Source organism: Merops nubicus, unplaced genomic scaffold, assembly GCF_000691845.1.
Source record: "Merops nubicus isolate BGI_N331 unplaced genomic scaffold, ASM69184v1 scaffold3993, whole genome shotgun sequence".
Taxonomy (NCBI): Eukaryota; Metazoa; Chordata; class Aves; order Coraciiformes; family Meropidae; genus Merops; species Merops nubicus.
In genome coordinates this window covers 427-22,089 of record NW_008600951.1, presented here as the reverse complement: position 1 = coordinate 22,089, position 21,663 = coordinate 427, and the positions used below count along the sequence as shown (strand labels likewise).

Genomic DNA, 21,663 nt, shown 5'->3' with positions numbered 1-21,663 from the left:
AAATTCAGAACAGTTGGCCATAGTGAACGTTTCTATTTTTGATGTCTACGTTGGCCACCCACAGCAAAGTGAAGCCCGAGTGTGTTTGGATGCCTGTTCTCAGCCATGGTTGGGCAGGTGCCCACAGGGGAGCCAGAGCCACACAAGTGCTGAACTCCAGGATTGTGGCCAAAAAAGTACCAAATTCACATCAGCTGTCCTGAAACACACCAAAACTTTTTAACTTGCTTTTGTGAAAGCCCAGGAGAGTTGTGAGCACACCAAAGGAAAGATCTTCCAATAAAGTCTTTAGAAATCAGAGCTACACAGTTACACACTTTTCCCACAGTATGTTCCAAGCTTAATTGTGCAAAAATACAGTCATCAAGGGTTCAGCTTTGCTGTGAACTGACAGAATTCCAGCGATGTACAGGCATGGAGAGAGGCACTACCATAATTAGAGCAAATACACCAGAACTGTTGTTGAGACAACCAAGTGGTTTGACATATTGAGATGCTGTTCTCAAGTTATTTAGACAACCTGCATTTAACTACTGCACATCAAGAGGATTAAAGAGATGAACCCTAAAAGGAAAGCTAGTAGCAAACTAATGAAGTTTAAAATGGGACTAATTCAAAAGAACATCAAAAAATGGTTGAGACAGATTCCCCAGTGATGGCCAAGAACTGTCTGCAATTCTGAGGGCATGAAATCTAACTCAACTTCACTCAACAAAGTATATGTTGTGTTTCAGCAAAACAAAAGTCTTTCCTCATGCCAGTATTTCAAGCACAGAAGATGAAGCATTAACAGCCTTTAAAATTGTATTTCAAACTATGAGACACCAATGGTGTTGCAAAAGAAGTAGGTGAGAAAAACTAAACTAAAATTCCAGACCTCAGTCCTTTGGTCCCACCACTTAAAAACCCCCATGTACAAAATCTTAACACAGAAAAGGAAGGCATTGCTGAATCCCCTCACCCGCAGCAAAGTCTCCCTGTAAGCACCTACATTACTGAGGAAAAACCAGTTCTCAAAGCAAGTCCTCTCCTTGCACATCCACGTTCTAACACAACCAGATTGGACACTGATAAAGTTGCTCCATGCAGCTACTTTTTGGTCTTAACAAATCTATGTGCTTCTTGCACAAGCGTTTCAACATCTTCATTATCTTTCTCCTCTGAACTTGGTTCCCAGTCAGAGTCTTCATCAGTAGGCTCACACTCTTCTTCCTCGTCATCTATGAAGCCATCATTAAGGTCATATTCATTTGGTTCATCATCACTGGCACCATCTTTTTCCACAGCCCTTTTTCCTGTAGGGACAAAAATGTCACATACTCATGAATGGCAAATACAGAACGAACGAGGCCTTCCAGAGCCAGTCTAGTTAGTGTCTCTCCTCAAGGGGAGAAAGAACCAACAAAAAACCCACCAAACCCCCTCTAGCCATTGTTGACAATTTTGATGTTCATGACTCATGAAAAGCTGTATCATCTCTTTGATCCCTATGGCAGCACATACCAGTCTGACCTCAGAACTTAGAAAGTTCTCCTTACGGGCTTTTTTTTCCAACACTGGAAAACAGTATCAGCCCTCTTCTGATACCATCTTCTGGTATCAGAAAATGTCTTCTGATAACTCCCCTTTCCTTAAGGAGTGCCACACAATTTTCCTCGTTGCCTTCCTGCTACTTCTGTACCTGAGCAACATATCTGTCTCATCATTTAGCCTCCAGCTGTGGCTGTGTTGGCCCCACATTTTCTGCCTTCATCCACACATACTTACTCAGGGCTACTTTATACTCACACCCTTTGGACTCTGACGTGGCTTTTCATTTCCATTCTCTTCTTTCCTGAGCTTCAGAAGAGAAGGGAATCTGCTCTATCACCCTCCTCCTGCATTCTCACCTTGGATCCACACTGGAGGGTCTGTGCTTCCTTTCTGGACACAGGTTAAGGAAACAACAAATGCTGAGCACTTCTTCCCCAAGCTGGGTGCAGCCCACCCACCTCTTTCCAGCTCAGTCTATTCTATCCTGCTGCTCTCCAACCTGTTGTCCATCCATCTTCCTCACAGCTTATGTTTTATGATCTAACTGCCTTCTGCCTTTGCAGTATTTCACAGTACTCTGTATTAGCAGGAATCAAAGACTCAGAAACCTCTATTTACAAAGAATGGATGCTGTTCACAGTGTGCCCCTAAACTTTAGTCAGCTTGTCTTGCAGTATTCTTTTAATTGCTTGAATATGTTGGCACAAGGAAACCAATTCCCAGAGGCAGGACAATTCTGCTATTTGAAGAAGCCCTACCTACCTGACTTGGTAGTGTCCATACAAAGCTGCTGCCATGGCAACATTGCCTTCTCCTTTGATTTATCAGTAGCTGTGAGCCTTAAACAAGTTTTTTCCTGCTGCTTCCTGATCTTGGCAGACATGTGTAACCCTTGCTCTTCACTCCTGCACTATCTCTCTTTTTCTTACATGTCCATAATTCTTAACTAGCCACAGTGAATTTTCCAATCCAGTGCTATTCTGCCCTTACGTGTCCTCCAGGTAAAACCATGTTCATTCCTCTCCAATTTTTGCATTCTTATCTCATCTAGACGTAATCTCTCAATATACAGATGAATTTATGTGTTGAGCAGTTCTTACCATCTTTCACGTGAAACTATAGTTGAGGGAAAAAAAAACCCCAATGTGATTATAGACCACAGAGTTGGGCCAGCACTGTCAAGGGCAGGGACACCTCCCACTAGACCAGGGTGCTCAAAGTCCCATTCAACCTTGTCTTGAACACATCCAGTGACAGAGCATCCACAACCTCCCTGGGCAACTTGTTCCAGTTTCTTACCATCCTTGGTCACTAACTTCTTCCTCATTTCTAATCTCAATCTGCCCTTGTAAATAGTCCCTCCCCAGGTTTCTTGTAGGCCCCGGTTCAGATTCTGGAAGTCCACAATAAGGTCTCCCCAGACCCTTCTCTTCTCCAGGCTGAAGAACTCCAACTCTCTTAGCCCATCCTCATAGGAGAGATATTCTAGCCCTCAGATCATCTTTGTGTCCCTCCTCTGGACTCCATGAACACACACATTCAATAATAAACACACTAAGGAGGGAGAACATCTTTTCAACCCCTCTATGTATTGCCAGATTTCCTCCTTCACCTCCACATTACCCAAGCAGCAGAAGATAAGGGCAGAATCACTACAAATTCCTCTAATATGATGCCTGTGCAGTCACTTCTGATTTATGCCGATAAGGAAAAGTTGTTTCCAGGGATGCACAAAAAAAACTCTAACTCTTCTTAACTGACTTTATGCCCAGAGGATGGATTTTGCAGGCAGGGAGGCCTGACAGCCTGCTCACAGAGCTCATCCCCCATACCTGGTGGACTGGGGACTATGTTCCATTCTGGCATGTAACAGTTCGGAAAGTCCATGGGATTTTTCTTCTGGACTCAATCTTCCCCTAGAAGGTCTCACTTGTTCCCTAAAATGCCATCACACTGCAAAGACCCTTTTTTATTTTTTTTAAAAAAAAAGCTAAACCATTGCCTCAGTTCTTCATGTTTTTTCTGCCTGTAGTCAGTAACACCAATCAGCAACTTGCTCTTCTTTGACAGGCAAACCTGGCCCTCAGAGCCAGTCCAGCACAGTTTTACCAAAGTAAACAACTATTTTCTCCTCAAGTAAGTATTATCAAGCATCTCCAGCACTACCAAATGCCCAAAACCCAATGCAGATCAATTGTGTCTCATGCTGATGTGTCCACTCATAACGTAAGAACACACTCACCATTCCTTGAAGTTTGTTGTCGGGTTCTTCTTTCAGTTACTAAAGTAAGGAAAGTTATTAGTCAGGACAGGGTACACCCTAGAGCAAGGGTTATTCATAGAAACAATAGAAGACTGATCTATTAAAATAAATGCTCTAATGATTATACTGTATTTACAAGCCTAATAACACCCCTGTCTCAAAAAAAGAACAAGTTTTTATATTGAAAAATTCCTGAGAGATTACACAGAACTGTTCTTACATTATGGATCAGTCCATGGGTAGACAAATGTCATCAATACTGCTTGGTGGTGTTGTTTTAAGCAGAAAACTGGAATATTTCAAAGCACTAAAATATTTTTACATTGTTTCCATAAATGTAATTTCTCCTTAATAATGTCATAATTCTGATTCTTTGAAGTAAAACACATCATCATTAAATTTCCATAACCATTCCACTCTGAAGTGTTGTTTATTGCATTGGGATTTCAAATGAAAAAAGAATCCCTTAAATAACCAATGAAAAGTACAAAAAAATGCAGTGTCTCTCTGAATTTTTGAAGAACAAACAAAATGTAAATAGTACACCCTCCTGTGTTTTTCAACAAGTCTACCTATTGCAACCTAAAGATTAGAAAATTTTAGACTAGAAACTCAGATTCAGTTTTAATTATACCTCCTCCAAGCCTGAAGAGAATACACACACAAAAATTTGTTCTCGTAGTAAGAAAACCATTGGTTAAAAAAAAAAAAAAGATGACAAACAGGCTTGCAATGTTTGTTTTAGAGCATCACAAGACTTTACAATTGTATGTTACCTAAGGATTTCCTATCAAAATAAAAGTAAGAATAAAAACTAAGTACGAAATCTTATAATACAAATCTATATGGTTAAAATATTTCCATGTACACATTCTGCTGTGTGGATGGGATAAAAGCCATAGAAAAAAAAGATTTCCTGCAATGTCCATTTGAAATGTTGGGAATACTTCAGTACCAGCTAAATACATTTGCTGGTTTTCCTAGTAATACTCTAGCTCTGAATGGAGGCAGTAGAATACAGAGATCCAGTAATACCACACTACAGCATGTTTCATTTTCAGTAAAACCCATTAACTCATGAAAACAGCCACTTGCCACACAGCATTTTTGTCAATTCACAAGATATAAAGCATATAAACTATGTCAACTGAGTCTGACCTAGCTCTTCTCACTTCAGCTGACAAACATTTGAAAAAGTGAGTGCAAGTTTGTGGTGGCCAAGCAACGTTCCTTATCCCAGACAAGGGCAAGACCTCATGCTTGAGAGAAGCTTTGTAAGCTTACAAAGTAAGCTGCAAATGCAGTGTTACTCACTAACAATAGCTGAAAGCGTTTTAGTCCAAATTTTTGGTATGCATTATTTAGTTTCAAGGGCTCCACCTCACACATTGAGCTATACTGAACAACTTGGCTTACCTGGAGGTGAACTGTGCTTGTATTCTAGCTTGTGCTGGGGATTCTTCCTGCAAAGAACACAGGAAAAGCTTGATTCACCACCTTGTTTCAAACTTAACAAGCCCAGAACTTCATGTTTTATGGATAAATTTAATTTCATTTTAAAGGAATTTTTTGTGACCAGTGCCTTACTGCAGTGACTCAACTATAGAACATACGGTGAGAAAAAAAAAAATCCATAAATAAGAGTTCCTCTTCTCCAATTCAGTATTAAAAAAAAAAAAAAATAGATGACTGATCAAAATCAAGAGTTGAGATAGTTTCCAAAGTTGTTGAAATGCATTTGTTCAGCATGATAAGAACTTATCCAATTATTCACTCTGTCAAAAAATGAAAGCAGAACATAAATTCTGGTGCACAAAGCACAATGCATGCACAGGGCATCACAGCTCTGAGACATCAGGCATAGCTCCTGTGCTCTGCAATGTAATGGGAAAATTAGAGCTCTTATTTGGAAAGAGCTGCTTGTTGCAAAGGATGACAGGGAGAGGCCACAGCAGATTTCTGCAATAGGCTGCTGCAATCCAGCAAGTTCAATATACAAGTGTATACGACTTCTACTAAAAAATAGCATCAAAGCAACTAAAGAAAAATTAGAAGTCAACTTACTCTTGGATCTGCAATATAAACGTTTCCCTCATTTAGGCATTGATCCAGGTCATTAACACACTGATTTATATCCCACTCCCCAACCAGTTATCCAATGCTGCTCTAATATTTTAACTTGGCCCAACTTACATTATGCTAATCTGTCATGTTGGAGTACTAGAGGCTTTTCTCTAGGCCTAATAATTAGTTATTAATTAATACAACACTGGTGCTGTCTTATCTAGAAGGAGAGGCAGTTTGGGGTTTGGGTAAAGCATCCATAGTTCAGGATAAAGTACTCCTGAAAAGTATGTTGGCAAGACTTCTCATCCTAGGATGAGAAATTAATCTCATAGATGTTTTTCAGAACATAAATATTTCTTCCTCATCCACTGAATATAATATGGCTTTCTTTGAAAAGCTACCCTTTACTAATTAACTCTGCTCAAGTGACAGCCACCAGTGGTGGCTGTCATAGATGTGTCTGGTCGTCCTGGCTGCCCTGAACCTGAAGTGGCTTCAAGGTGGATTGGGGGAGAAAGCTAACACTACAATAGACAAGGGCTATTGTGAACTATGTGCCCACCTAACCACAAGCTGACAAATGTCTGACTCAAATTTGAAAGAAACCAACTTCTGGAGTTGGTACGTAAATATGACCATAAGTGAATTATATTACTCCATATATAGCGGACAGCCCAGAGCCCTCTGAGCTCTCCTGCACAGTAGCAGGTCACAAGTGAGGATCTCCTCTTAAGTAGGGATGCCTCTCAAGGTCAGTCCTCGAGGCTGAGAGATTCCTTGCTGCAACAGATTCTCAGTAAGTGCTAAACTTTGAAATCTTAGCTAAGTGATAGAAAGGATTGATTGTGGACACATAATCCTTTAGACATAAACCGCTGACCAAGTCTGGGACTAGGACTGGATCTAGCTGTGCCTAGACTCCTCTGTGAGGAGTTTAGAAAGCAAGGAGGTCCTTCCTGAACCTCACAACTCAGTGGGAAGTTCTTCCTGACAGTTTTTCCTAACTCTGTCCTCCATACAGTCAATAATCCAGCGCACTTTGCCATCAAATCTTGTTAAACCACTGTCCCATTTATTATCAAGCTTTGTTAAATTGTTGTTTTATATCAATAAACAGATTGCTATTTCTCTCTTACAAGTGAAGTTCACCACTCCATGGCAAATGTCCCCAAGGAAGTTTCATTGCCTCAAAATATATCTTTTTGTCCATTGTTTCAATCTATTGAAACAATGGACAGTTATTACTGAGCAATCATTAAACTCTGCTAAATAAAAATGTAAAACCTAGAGACTGAGAAACAAAACGGAATAAAACAATCTTTTGAAGAAGAACAATAGTGCTTAAAAGAAATTGTACCAGTCAGCCATAAACTGAATTTTAATGCTGTTACTTACATTACGTTTTCTAACAAATCAAATACTGGTTAACAGAGTTTCTGTATAAAATCTCAACATATACTTTATCAAATTTAAACTAAGAGTTACATATCAAGAACAACATGCAACAATAAATTGCTTACATAAAAGAAGAACCATTTAGTACCTGTCGACAAGGGAAAAAAACATTGATCTCTAGGTCACCAAATAGGTTCCAAAAGTCAAGTTTCAACGTTCACCAGCTGAAATCACTAGCAAACACTGTGCACAGACTTTGGTGCAAAAGTAGCAGCACACAGTACGTTTCAGAAGGCTCTAGTTAAGATTTAACACCAAGAATTGCTCATTATTCTATTGTCATTTTGAAACTCCATGGAAGAATATTTGTGACCTGTAAAGCAAGGAAAGCCATTGTCTATGTTTCTGACCTGTAACAAGCAGTTCCATAGGGACATTCAGGCCGGTTATCATTGTTCTCCTGAGTTACCATCCCTGCTTCATGATAATCATCATCATTAGGGTGACTGAACTGCTGGAAGTGAATGGGATTCTTCCTGCAAGAGACAAACAGATATCCAGAACTGACTATTCCATTTAAACACAGCAAGTGGAGGTAAGAAAGGTGTTACTGAATCAATCACAACTCATTTTTCCGTTGTTAAGCAAAGACCACCTTTTAATGTTTATGCAGAATGTAAGACCTACTTTCAAGAAGGGAAGGTTTGTCTCAGCAAGTGCTGCAAAAGAAGTTAAACCAGGAATTTTCTTGTTTGCCAACAGCTTTAAGCTTTAAGTTCCAACATGTACAGAAACTACTTATGCAGCCATGTAGCACGAACCTTACTCGGTGGCCAACCTGCTCAGTTATGACTCCTCCTGGAGCTATCAAAGTGCTATAAAACTGCTACTAAAGTCTTAGCTCAAGTTGGAAGTGCCAACACATGACATCCAAACAACTGCAGCAGTGCAGAAAGACTCCCACACCCTCTGCTGATCTCCAGTTAGCTTCAGGCAACATGCATACAGAAAAGATGTAACAATTGAGGCAAGTTACCACTCACTTGAATACTTCAAATGTCAGCATATTACTCCAGGTGGAGCAGTCTCCTGGACACTACATGAATTAGGCTGTCAGGTTTGCCTTGGTACATTTTGTTGTAATTTCATATTTCAAATAATGACATGAATTTGTACCATCAGACTTAACAACCCTGTTTCTAGTTGAGTCACACCAATGCTAGAGATGAGAACGATATCAGCATCCACAGCTTTGTGCTCTGTAACACTTACACAGTTGAATCCAAGGTGAGCAAGGAGTGAATCAAATATATGCCTCATTGAAGGAGCATTTTTACTGCTTCTAGGCAATGGGTTTGCATACACACCATGCAAGACAAGGCAGCTATAAACAACACCACTTAAGAGACAAATTTGCTTTGTAAAACTTCTGTCGGTGGTGTTTAAAAAAACACAAAAAAAACATGCTACAACATCAGAAGCAATTCATGTGACAGATCAAAACAATACAAAACATTACATCAAAGTGAACATGATGGTACCAAAAGCAAATCTACTTTCATTTCTGTGATCTTATCCTAAAAGAAACCCTATGATTTCTGTTAGAAACACCTTTTTTCAAGCGTAATACTTAAAAGCAAGAAACGTGAGATATTTTAATAAATTATTTTCCAAAAGACATCCACAAAATACTTTAGTCATTCAGCACACTAATTCCAGAGGTACGTACTCTTCAATGAGTTCGTGCAAATAAGTGAACCACTTGCCTCACAAGAGGAATGAGAACTTTTAAACTACAGCATAATTAATGTTTTAATTTACACTACTTACACAAAGCTAGAAACATGTATGTAACTAGCTACATACATAAACAGCTTCCTCACTGATCACAGGCACTATTTCCTTTAAATTCACAACTACCTTTTATGAAGTTTATAGGGAGCAGCCAACATTAATTTCAGCATTTCAGTTACCACTATAAGAAAGAAATAAAGCTTTTGCTACAGCTTTTGCAGAATGATTTCTCGAGTGCTCTGAGCAATACAGTCATTCAGGCATTCAAAAATTACTAGATATTTAGTATTCATACTTTAAGTGTCCACTTGCTTTGCCTCTTTCACTTGGGAAACTCAACAAGACAGATATAACTCATTGAAGAGATTCATTTACATCAATATCAAAGATCCAGTGTCCCTTGGATCTATTTACACAGGTGACAAGCTTCTTGTCCTGGTCTTTTCTGTTGACTTCTGCAGACAGTAGGGTCACTAAATACTGTTTCACTAAAAATCATGGGAAGGTTGCATTTACCAGTCTTTTATCCTATAACTAGTTCCCAAGAAACATCACTTCTTACACCAAATGCAGAGTGGCTGCCTACTTCTTTTCTCATTTAAAAATAAATGAGATAAAACAGTAATTTTAGAGGCTGCTTTCTTTGGTTTCTACATGCACAGAGCTAACTTACCAACAGTATGAGCAGGAATTTTCCATCATTTGAAACACAATTCATCTTCTCAAAGGGATACAGAAGCAACTAATGTTCTGTGAAATCATTGTAATATGTATTCCTGCAATAAGATACATGTAGCAACAGACTCACCGAGGAAAGGTGGTGTCAATTGGCTAGTCTGTTGTATTTTAGGAGATAGACATTTCCTTTCAAACAAACTACTTTGAAACCTACTTGGACATGATTCTGTATCAAGGATGTCTGAAACTTAGGAGAAGGGAAAAAAAAAAAAAAAAAAAAAAAAAAAAAAAAAAAAAAAAAAAAAAGTAGTGTGGGAGGAAGAGAAACAAAAGGGTCCCAATTTATGCTCCTTATCACCAGGCTTCAGGATTCTCTGAGCCACTGTATGATGTTCCTCAAATTATACATTACCTGTAAAGCACCTTAAACACATCCTATTTCAGATGCTCAGGATTAGTAGAAACATTTTCTACATTACCTTCACCTGGATAATTTGTACTTATTTCATCTCTATGTGTTATACAATGATAGCAAGCAAAATAAATAGTTGGAGAAGTACATAGCTTATATTAAGCAAATATTTTCCCCATCTTGCAAAAAATCTAAAACAACTTTTTAATAAGGGATTGTTTTGCCTGAGGGTTGTCTGTTTTGGTTTGTTGTTTAGTTTTATTTATTTATTTAGACACAAGAGACTTGAGTTGTAAGAGCACATCTATCACACTCTACGTTGCACTCCAAAGTTAATTAGCTCCACAACAAATCCTCACTGCACAGGAATATGTTATTCATTTCATCAAAACAAAATCATTAAGCTTCAGTCACATGAAAATTAACCAATTAAAATCCTATTTTAAGAATAAAGTTTTACAGGAGAGGTGCCTGTTGATACACATACACAGCTACTGCAGCTTTGCTCTCCCAGGAGCTCTGAATGCCTATACTCACACTTCACTGTGTAGAAAATTATGCAGATTAAAAATTCTGCAAATAAAATGGATTAAGTTCTTCAGAACCAGTGCAGTCATCTCAAGCATAAGTTGAGTATTGCTCAGTGAAATTTTAAGGGTTTTTTTTTTGTCTGTGCAGCTACCAAGAGCATCTTAAAAGCTTTTCCAAAAGCAAGTTGAACTGCTAAGGTCAGAACCTCTGGCTCTTCATAACTGCATGCAGAAGACCTCTGCCATTTCAGGGGCTTCTTGTTCCAGCTGCTAAAGAAATTGGTAGTGAAGATGTAATTAATGACAAGCACTAGTTACAAAGCCACAGAATTTGAGCTTGAAGTTATGGCACAACTGTACATAAAATGTCCATAAATTTTAAATAATGTCTTACTAGAAGACAGGACTCAAACCAAGCCAGACACAGCCAGATTTACAAGCTCAATGTGAAAGGAAAACCACTTATTTTCATAAACAAACACAGCAAAGTATTTAGAAAAATTCACATACAAATCCAAAGGTTGGTTGAGCATGCCCTACTTTGACAGTTGTGGGAACAATTTACACGCCCCCAGCCAGCAGAGACCTGGATCAGAGGCTAGCAGAAGGATAGAATTGTGGACAAAAATTGTGAATTACTGTTCTAGAGATGAGAGTCCAGGTCTACAGCAGCCCTTGAAAAGTGGGACTGGGTTTATTTTTACTGTTAATTCCCTGTTCTTCTAGCTTTGGAAAAACAAGCAGCAGACAAGAAAGTGAACACAAGACAGTATACAAGTAAGTTCCTTGACAGCAAAAATAGACACCAAACAGGCAGAGCACTTTGCCTCCAAGTGGTAAAAGCAGTTTCTTCTGAAAGAAACTCCTTTCTTTGGCAAAGCTTCAGGCTACCTCAGAAAAAGAATCTGACACTGAAGGATGATGACAAGAAGCACCCCTGGAGAAGTGTGTATAAGGCTTAATTCTTTCAAAAGCAGCGTCTTGAAATTCATAAGGAAAGTGAACTATGAGTTACAAAGTTATTTCCTAAATGTTTAAGATGTGTGTAGAGAAATCTAATAAAATTAAGGGGACTAACATTTAATTTTTTCAACTTGTGCTGTTTTACTAGGCAACTACAAAAGGTGCCAAAGTCATAGCCAGAAAACAATATTTCTTAATAGGAGCTTATAAAATAAAGACTAGAACACTGAAGAACATTTAGTTATTGGAAAAATTTTTTTATGAGAAAGAAACCTCCCCTAGGACAAACTTCAAGGAAATGTTACAGTCACTAAAGCAGTACTCATTTAAGATGCTGACTCCTACAGCATATCTTGATAGAAGACAACTTTCTTAAGGCTGAAGTAATGAAGCAGAGAGAAACCAACTACTCTTTGTATTCAGAAGAGCACTCAAAGCAGTTCCTCTTCCTTAGCAACTCTAAAAACTATTTCTTCCCCCAAGGGAAACACTACACAATGAAAAACTGAATACCCTATCAATGTGTTTCTTCAAAGCATCCACTCACAGCACACTTAAAACATGGGCTGTTAAGAATATGGGTAACTGCAATGACCTGTTTTACTCTGACATGGCTACCCCACTGAGGCACAGACTACTTGGTGGTCTTGCATTAAAAGCAAATGCTAAGACAGACTACAAAGCATATTTCTATTGCTGCAAACAAGCAGGTTTAGTCTCGTGACATTTCCAGAAGATCAAAGCTGATGGTTTTTATACTTCCTATTTACAAGTTTCTCCAACAAAATAAGACCTTGTTGTGTTATTTCAGAGCGTTCTTTTTTCTTATAAAGCAATACTTTCCAAAAGTGCTGCTGCCAAACGTTTCAGAGTGAAGACATAACAAGAAATGTGCACATGCAGACTCCTATTTCATATTACAACTAGAATTTGCCTTCCCAAACATTAAGAATCCTTCAGCTTATCAGAGCATAAAATCAGCTTAGCTCCCACACAGGGGAAATCTTGCCTGAGCAAAATTAAAAGTAGCTGGAGCAAACTAGAGGCTGCATTTGTACTACTGGATCAGCTTAAAGGCCTAAAAAAACATGTTTTCATCATAATCATTAAAGGTAAAAATGGAAATACGTGACAGAGTTACATGAAAATTGCAAGTGTAATGTGTCCATTAACACAACAGCTTTATGCTTTTGCCAGTATCTGCAGCATTAGGCACACCAAACATATACAAGAACCCACTTACTTGTGTCCTAAACAACCCCACTGTTCTTCCTATTGCTCAAAACCCTTGGAGGAGAAAAAAAAGGGGTTTTAAGTAATTTTTAAAAAAATAAAATCACAGGACCTTGTTTCCTGGATTAGCCTTGTCTTTTGTGCTTACAGTGTACATGGATTTATCCAGAGCTCAAAACCTTCTCCCAGATACAGTTCTCAGATCATTGGCTATTTGCTAGCATCTGCAACACCTCTAGATTTCTATCTTCCCTTCAGTATACCCACACATAGCACGACAGAAAGAAGTGGCAGAAAGAACCAGCAGGAGGCCAAGCACTCAGCAAGGGTGTTTTGGAACTTCACTGGAATGTTTGGATTGCACAAAACATCTCTGTGACAGATATTTCACTGCAAATTTAGAGGATACGAGTAGGAGAAAAGGAGGGGAAGAAAAAACAAAAATTGTTCTTTGCTTAAGTATTACCAAAGACACCAATCAGATAAGAGTTACCATGGAGTTTATAAGTATGCCTTGTCCTGGTTATAGTGGGAGACTGACAGATTAAAAAGGAAAAAAAAAAAGCATGCAGACTGGCCAAGTTATAATAAAAGCAATCCTGGATTTTTTTTAAGGATGATGAATATGTATTTTAAATATTCAGATGACATAGCATGCAATAATTACAATAAATGCAATCATCTTTCATAGAAGTTTCATCTGTTAACAGAAGAAGCCTACAGGGCCCATGTTGGGCATTTCAACCATTAATCTCTTCTCCCTGCTGTTACATGAACCATTCACACAAGTTTTTTGTTTATTTTCTTTTTAAAACAGATCTTTGTTCCTCATTTCCTACAAAAGATCATCTTCTAATATGCTGAAGCACTTCATCCCTTGTGTGGGCTTTATTAGCAGTTAGCAAGGTAACCTGAGTCCTCTTTTAGTCTTTTTGTCTCTCATCAGTTCCCTGCTTAACAATAGATTTGTTGCAAATCAAAGCTCGTAGTGACTTGACTGCTTTCTCTTCCATAGCTAATACATTACTTCTTAATAACAAGCTATCTTAAGCTAGTTTTAATTTTGCTTTACCTGTAACAGCCTGTTCCATACATGCAAGGTGTCCTCTTATGCTTGATCTGTTTGGAGCTTTCCGGAGCATCTGCACTTCTGGCTGAATCAGAGATCTCAGTCTCGCAATCCGGATTTGCATCAGGCTCAAGAGCCCCTTCCTGGGCACCAAAATATTGGGAAGTCCTGCCCCAGTGAGCTTGTTGGCTTGTAGAACCAGAAATCTGCTCTTTGTTTTCTCTTTCCTCAATTCTATATTCTTTACTGGAGATCTGACCTGCTCTTTTAGACCTTTTGCTATGCAGCTGCCTATCATGGTTTTCCAGAGAACTTCCAGGGATTTTTGTTCCAGTCTTGCCATTTCCTTCCATGTTTCTCATAGGACTCTCAAGAGGGAATCCAGCTGTATTCTGTGGAACAAGGTTACATTTTGAAGGACCTGAAAATTCACACTCTTCAGAATTAAAAGCTTTAAGGTGAAACTTTGCCTCATCATTCCCAGTTTCAAAATCAGAGGACAGCCCAGGTTGGAAAAGACCTCAAAAGATCATCTTGTTCAGCCTTTAAAAACTTCTACTCCACTTCCCAAACTCAAGTTAGATGCTAAATACAGCTGTTAAATGAAAGGCTCAAGTTAAGGAGACACACACACTTTAAAGAAAAACTTATTCTCAAGCTCCTGTCCTCAGCTTCAGCTCCCTCACAACACAGTCAGGTTCCTCTCTTACCACCTCTGTGAACAGTGCAAGAACTACAGTTAGAATTAATTTCCAGTTAAAAGTACTGCTCCTGAAAAATGAGCATGGACTATAAACGTAAAGATATAGTAGACTCTAGAAGAACATACACCCTTATACAACAATCAATTTTAATGCCTTAAGCACCAAGATATGTGGAATATATATTTATCAATACATGGGACTCTAGGTTGATATGTGTAGCAATACATACGACTAAATCATAAAAAGTTTGTCAAATACCATCAGGCAAAGTTCAGCTTTGACAAATACTGCATTTTCAATTTTGGAACATACATGCACTTAAGAGATGTGTGCTGTAGAAAAAGAGTAAGAGATTTGTAGTCAAGACAGAAGCACTGTCCCAACGACTGAGACATTACCCAGAAGCACACCTATAGTGATGGCTGAGATACTCCAGTACCTTCCAGAACTATTCAAGGGTCTCTGCTTTGTTCATTATCTAAGTTCCCCCTCCAGTAAATTTATATTTAGTTTACACAGATGTGTTTGGCAGAGCTTAATATCAGCTGGTGATTTCCTATTTGATTTTGTTCTTTTCAATGCAAGCCTCATAAAATGTTAACCAAAACCAGAGACAAATACATTGCTCAATGTAGTCAGGGAAGGGCAATATCAGCACTAAAATCAAATGATCCTGACAGCAGCGTGTTTACTAAGTCAGCTCAGAGACAAACATGGCTTTTCTATCACGACTCCCAAAATAAGGCTCAGGAATCAGCTGTAGTTCAGAAAATAAGACTTCATTTGCAAAAGGCAGACTGAATTACTTTAATTTGCCTTTGCCATTTGTGACTTCCCTACTACATACTTCAGTCCGTTGCCTTTATTGTATATAAGGACAGTAAAAACTTTCACATTTAGTCTGATGATTAGTTAAAAGCCAAGTTGCAGTCAAGGAAGCAAGCAGAACAGCACCACTGGCACGGGTTATTACATGGGCATGACCTCACTGCCATCTGGTGGTTGTTGGCACTTAGAATTAAGATTCTTCTCACTCCCTACCCTACAGATTTTCTCAATTGCCTTAAATATGCCAGCAGGAGTTTGATTTTAGTTTTAATATCAAAATTCCAACCTTCTAGAGCTTTCTATGATTATGACCTTAGCTTGCTCTAACCCCATTATTTTTTCTGCAAAGTTCTGAAGTCAATTTCTTAAATCCTGCTTGAAATAAAAATTACTTGTGAAGTCATCAGGAGAAAATAAGTAAGGTTTCATACTTACAAACTGCAAAATGAAATAATTCATTATGTAGTCACTCACCTTATAATCTAACAAAGAGAAAACAGCACTGCAGCTGGTACTAATGTGCCTAGCCAACAAGAAAACTCACCACCCACGACATTGTTTCAGGTTAAATGGTACCCTTCAGGGTAGTTCTGACAGAACATAGTGGTATGCTCTCCATGAGTACATAATTCCAATTAACCTTAAGATTTAATTACAAGACAAACCCCAAAACCCAGTAGTTTTCAGTGTCAAAACCAATGATGCATACCAAGTTATTAGTAACAAGTATTTTGTCAGATCCTAGAACAGAGCTGGGCTTCTTGGCTCATTTGATCCTTCTTGTTGCATTACTAGGGGTGCTACCAGTAAGTATTTAACTGCCTATAAATGCAGCTGTACTTTGAGGACACACAGACATTGGCCAGCTGGACTGAAGTGTCTGTTCACTCACCACCACAGATCATTTTTGGATTTCAGATAACTTTTTCTTCTCTTTGCTTTTTTTGACTCCTATTTTGAGATAGTGGCATAAGCACACTCCATGCTACCTTTCCTCAGAGCATAGCAGTTGCTAGGTCACATACCATAATTTTCTGATCATAAAACTTCACCAACGAGAATGGCACTAGTTTGGGGAAAGTCCAGTGCTGAATTACATCAGCGTGATACCATCACCTACCCTTAAAGGGTTCTTGGAAGAAGAAACCACACCCCAAAGCCATTCCTAGGACCAGCATTTCGGACAAGGTCTTCCAGCCTCTTGCTTTAAAGCTGAAAGCCCAGTATTTCTGTGGAGCTTTTGAGGCCTAAGTACCAGATTGCAAGAATGAAGTGCAGAAAGTCTCTGAAGGTTTCCACAATCCTTGCTACAGAGCTGCCCAATGGACTGGCATTTCAAAGCAACTGTTAAACAACAAATCACAAGCAGAACATGTGGTTATGTTGCAGACCCAGCCTTCAATAGGATATTGCCAACCGCATTCTCATTTTTTTAGATGCCACAGTTCTGCTCCGAGCCAAAAAGTTACCTGAGGTGAAGGGACAGGGGTGGAAAGACAGCTCCTTTTGGCTTGATCTTGCTCTTCACCTTCAAAATCCTCTATAGTTTCTTCAGAGGCTGATCTTTTTTTCTGCTGCACTTTTACTTCTGATTCTAATGATTCCATATCACTTTCTCGCCTTCCTTGGCCTTTTGTCATTCTACCATCTTAAAACAAAAATAAAAGGGCACTTTTGGAATGCAACTTTCACAGTGACATCCCAACCACATTAGAAATCTAAAGCATGAGAAATAGCAGCAGTTGTGCATGTGCTGTTTCAACAGTTTTTCACTTCCTGCTTATATGTTTTAGAATGAAATGGATACTCGAGGCAAAAATTTGAAGGAGAACCATAAATACATGGCAAAGGATATCCCAGACTGTAGCAGCAGGACTGACAATTTCATTTCACTGGTCAAGTAAACCATGTGTCCAACGACAACTTTTATCACAGCTCTTTTGTGCAAGTATTACTTGAGACTATCAGTTCACACACAAACATCAGGTAGGACACGGCAAAATCAGGGTATGGCCACGCGCTGACCACCCCACCTGCTGCAAAAGGCATTCGGAAGGAAGACAGTTGATGCCATTTTGCAAGACTTCAAGAACTCCCCCTTCAGAGAGTGACATGCCAGAGTCATGTGTATGAAGCAAGAAATTTTTCCACATTTTAATGTCTGACTTCAAAACCACAAATCAGTGTTACCTTTCCAGTAGAAGGCAGACATAAAATAGTAAAAGGGCAGCCTTTCACCTTTACTCTCTACCCTTCTACCTTCCCACCCAATACCACCCCAAAAAGATGCAAACCATTTCACAATTTGAAGGGAATAGTTTAGATTTGCAGCGAAGATTGGTTGTTTTATTAAAACAGCCCACTCTAAGCTGGAATCATCTCAGATAATGAGTTTTTGAACAGCTTCAGTAACATTGGTACATATCCCCTGGCTCCCTCAAGAGCACAGATACACCTCATCCACCCAGCTCCAAATCCCAATGCTTACACAATCAGAACGTTCAGTCTTCAAAACAAACATTATATACACACATAAATGAAAAACATTCTAGTATCTGTGGAGAAAACAAACCCAACCCCATCCAAAACAAAACTCAAACCCCACCATAAGAAAATAATCACACTAGGACATAGTGAAAATCTTACAGTACATTCAATTTTTAATCAGAGGGGTTAAGTCAGTAGGGAACAGTCTAGATTTGGGAAAGAGGAAGGAAGGAGGTAGGGGGGAGTAAAGGGTGGTTTTTTTTGTTTATTACAATTTTCTCAAAATAGCTTTCAAGGAAGGGAACAAGCAGTGTAGCTAATGGCATATGACACAGGTGTTTAAAGCCACAGTTTCCCAAGTCAGTCCACTCAGACACCTGCATTTAATGCAGGAGACAAGGAGCAATTGGTCAGACACTGCATGGAATACTTCTGCAGGCCTGCTCAGGCACCCAGAGCCAAATGCTTCCACTACACAACCTCAGCAGAAAGAGGAGTGGAAAGAGAGGCATTAAAGAATAAGTATTTGACTCAAGAGGAGTGGACATGCAGCCACAGTTCAGACACTTTGACTAATGAAGGAAACTCAGCAGTTAGCACCTAAACCGCCTCACCACAGAACAGAGCAGAGTGGGACGTGCTGCCCTCAGTGGAGAGAAAGACACAAACCCTGGGGAAGCACTGCTAAAATATGCAGTCATTTCCTCCTCTTCTCTCATTTTTTACCCTCCCGTTCCATCAGTAAGTCATCAGAGCAATAAGTGCCGTGTGGTAAGTTTGTCAGAGAACATCTACTGGCTGGTTTTGAACTCTTTACAAGCTCCCAGAACCAGAGCAGGACACACTATAAAGTCTCCTTGGGGTCGTGCCAACACGGCACCCTCGTGTCTCCTGTTGATAATGACTAAACAGCATTCTGCTCCTGTGACCACTGATTAACAGCAGCACAACTTTATCGTAGGTGAGGGCGACGAAGCTGCCCCGGGGGGTTGTGAAGTCTCCTTCTCTGGAGGCTTTCAAAATCTGCCTGGACACGTGCCTGTGCAACCTACTGTGGCAGGGGTTGCACTAGGTGTTCTCCAGAGGTCACTTCCAACCCCCACCATCCTAGGATGCAAGAATTTCCTTTTGCAGGAAGGACAAGAGGGAATTCAATACTACTTTGGCTTCATGTTGGTAAGAAACTGCTGTACTATGATGAACTGCTTCTCCTAAGAAGTAACTTTGGACTAAGTGATCAAGTTTGATTCAGTCACAGTTAAAAAGAATGAACACATACCACCACTTGACTGTATAAACCTGTGAAATCAGAAGGCTGACAGTTCAGAAGGACAATACATCAGTAACTTAAATGTGGAGAAGGGTTGAAATTAAAGGTACAGAAATTAGCTAGAATTTACATGCTAAACAGGTGAGTTTATAGGAAAAGGCTCCAGAACATCAGATATTCAGCTGTCTAAAGGAAGTATATCTCCTGGCATTTAAAAAAAAAAACAAACAAACAAACACACACACCCCACACCCCAACAAACCAATCAACAGAAATAAAATCAGCTGATCAGAAAGTGCTCTGTCAGGTCTACAGGCCTGATGACAAAGACAAAAGAAGTCAGTCTCTGTCAGCTGCCAGGAACAGAGCAGGGAAAGAAAAGCATCAAATTAATACTTACTATCATCACCACAGTACTTTAAGAACATGATCTCAAAGCACATAAATGTAGATTGGTACACAAACATACTACACTGCAAACCTACCTCCCACAGGCTCAGCAATCCCCTGATCCAGGAGATCTCTTTCCAGCATCCAAGATGGAAGCACTCTCTTTCTTTGAGTAGATTTTGACTCTTCACTTTCATTATCATCAGGAGGACCCTGAAACAGTATTTACTGTTTAGTATCCTTCTCCAGTTACAAGATAGGTGGAAAACACTAGAACATAAGTTTGTTCAGTTACGTCCTTCAAACACAGTGCAGATTATCACCCATCTTCTGGATGGTGCCCATTCCATGAAATTTTTTAGTAACTACTCACTCAGAAAAACAGCTACAGAAAAGAGAATTCAGTTAAAAAAAAAAAAAAACACCAAAAAAACCACCAAAAAAAACACACACCTCCCCAGACATTTGGAATAAGTATCTAAAAGACTAAGATTCACAGAAGAGTTTTATCAGCACTTTGCTATAGATTTTCCACACAGAGAAATAAGAGAAGTTTAACAAACAAATACCTGTTTGTCAAAAACAAAACCAAAAAAACAAAACCAAAAAAAAAAAAAAAAAAACCCACACCAAACAAAAAGCCTTGCTAACATTCTCTCAATTCCTTTGTCCAGGAAGGAGCAACACTCTAAACAAATTAAACACACCAAAGTCATGCTCAGTACATACTTATGTACTGAAAGCAGCAGTATCAGCTTGAGTCTCTACTTGGTAAAAGTTAAGCACCCATCCCAGGAATCTCAGCTCCAGGGAAGGCTGACATTTCATTTGCACTGTGTGGTTACCTACTGAACAATGATGTTGACCAACATGTCCCCTCTAGCATTATGTTGCTGGATGTGCAACAGAAAACCTAAGAAAGATCCCACTGGCTCCTTACATTATTTATTGGACTGTCTGAAAGAATTTTACTTGGCAAAATTTAGGGGAAAAAAAAAAAACCACACTGTTTTTTTTGCTGGACAGGATACTGGCCACCAAGGAGAAGTCTGAGGCTTACTTATCTGTGTGTTTGGATCTTGATAACACAACTCCATCACAGCTGTACAATTCAAATAAAATAGGTTGCTAGGACACTACAAACAGATATTGCTTATAGCCAGCACAAGGTATCTACTAGATTTACATCTCCAGACAAATTTGAGAGCCTTTAAGGCTGATAAACAGTCATTCATTCCCCTTGGCCTCCACAGGTACTTTCGTGGCAGTTACTGATACAGAACAAAGTCTAGTTCTGCTCTCTGGTCTGTATTACTGAACTCAACTGCCATATTGTTAGTTCAAAATATTCCTGTAGCAATAGCAACCTGTATATTTGAAAGAACCAATAGTGCAGCATAATTATTACAAACAGAAATATGTTTGTATGCATACAATCCAAATTAATAAAACAACAGATATTCTGAGTACACAACTTTGATTGTTGTAATCCTCAGGAAGTAAAAAAGTCCAGAGAACAGAACACTTTTTTCATTCCCAACACATGCTTACAAGTATGAAATTTAATTAAAAAAAAAAATTAAGCACCCACCAAATGTCTGGAAGTAGCATCATTTTTCCTCATTTTTGCAGTTCTCTGTATCTCAGAGTTGGAGCATGTTGGTTCAATTAACAACGTACTACAAGACATCTCAACAGGATGAACAGTTGGTCCTTCATCAGCCTCCTGACTTTTTTCTGACAAAGCAAAAATCATTTTTAGCTAGTCAAGCTCATCACAAACACACACATACATTGTACTCTAACACAGGGGTTGGTCGGACTTGCCAATACTACACTTCTAAATTGAATATAACGTCAACACTGAATTACATCAACTTACAGAGGAAATGAACACCTTCCTTTCCACCTTCCAATTAAAGTATTTAGAACCAAAGATTTTCACAGTCACTGCTGTGGTTTTGGTTTTTTTAAGAATACAGTTTATATTAGCCATTACCATGAGGAAACTTTGAGAAAGCTGAGATTACAGTTTACAATCCGCTTT

At 39.0% G+C, this 21,663-nt stretch overlaps 1 protein-coding gene across 1 annotated transcript; it reads right to left on the bottom strand.

Annotated features, from left to right (window-relative positions):
* Positions 1-1,089: 1,089 nt before the first annotated feature.
* APLF (aprataxin and PNKP like factor) lies at positions 1,090-21,318 on the bottom strand. Its single transcript, XM_008937831.1, has 8 exons — positions 21,208-21,318; positions 19,712-19,829; positions 16,939-17,117; positions 13,941-14,329; positions 7,669-7,794; positions 5,213-5,259; positions 3,776-3,814; positions 1,090-1,295 (listed from the first exon to the last, which is right to left on the bottom strand). The coding sequence occupies exons 1-8, from the start codon at positions 21,304-21,306 to the stop codon at positions 1,090-1,092; spliced, it is 1,203 nt and encodes a 400-aa protein (XP_008936079.1). The 5' UTR covers positions 21,307-21,318.
* Between the last annotated feature and the right edge of the window lie 345 nt (positions 21,319-21,663).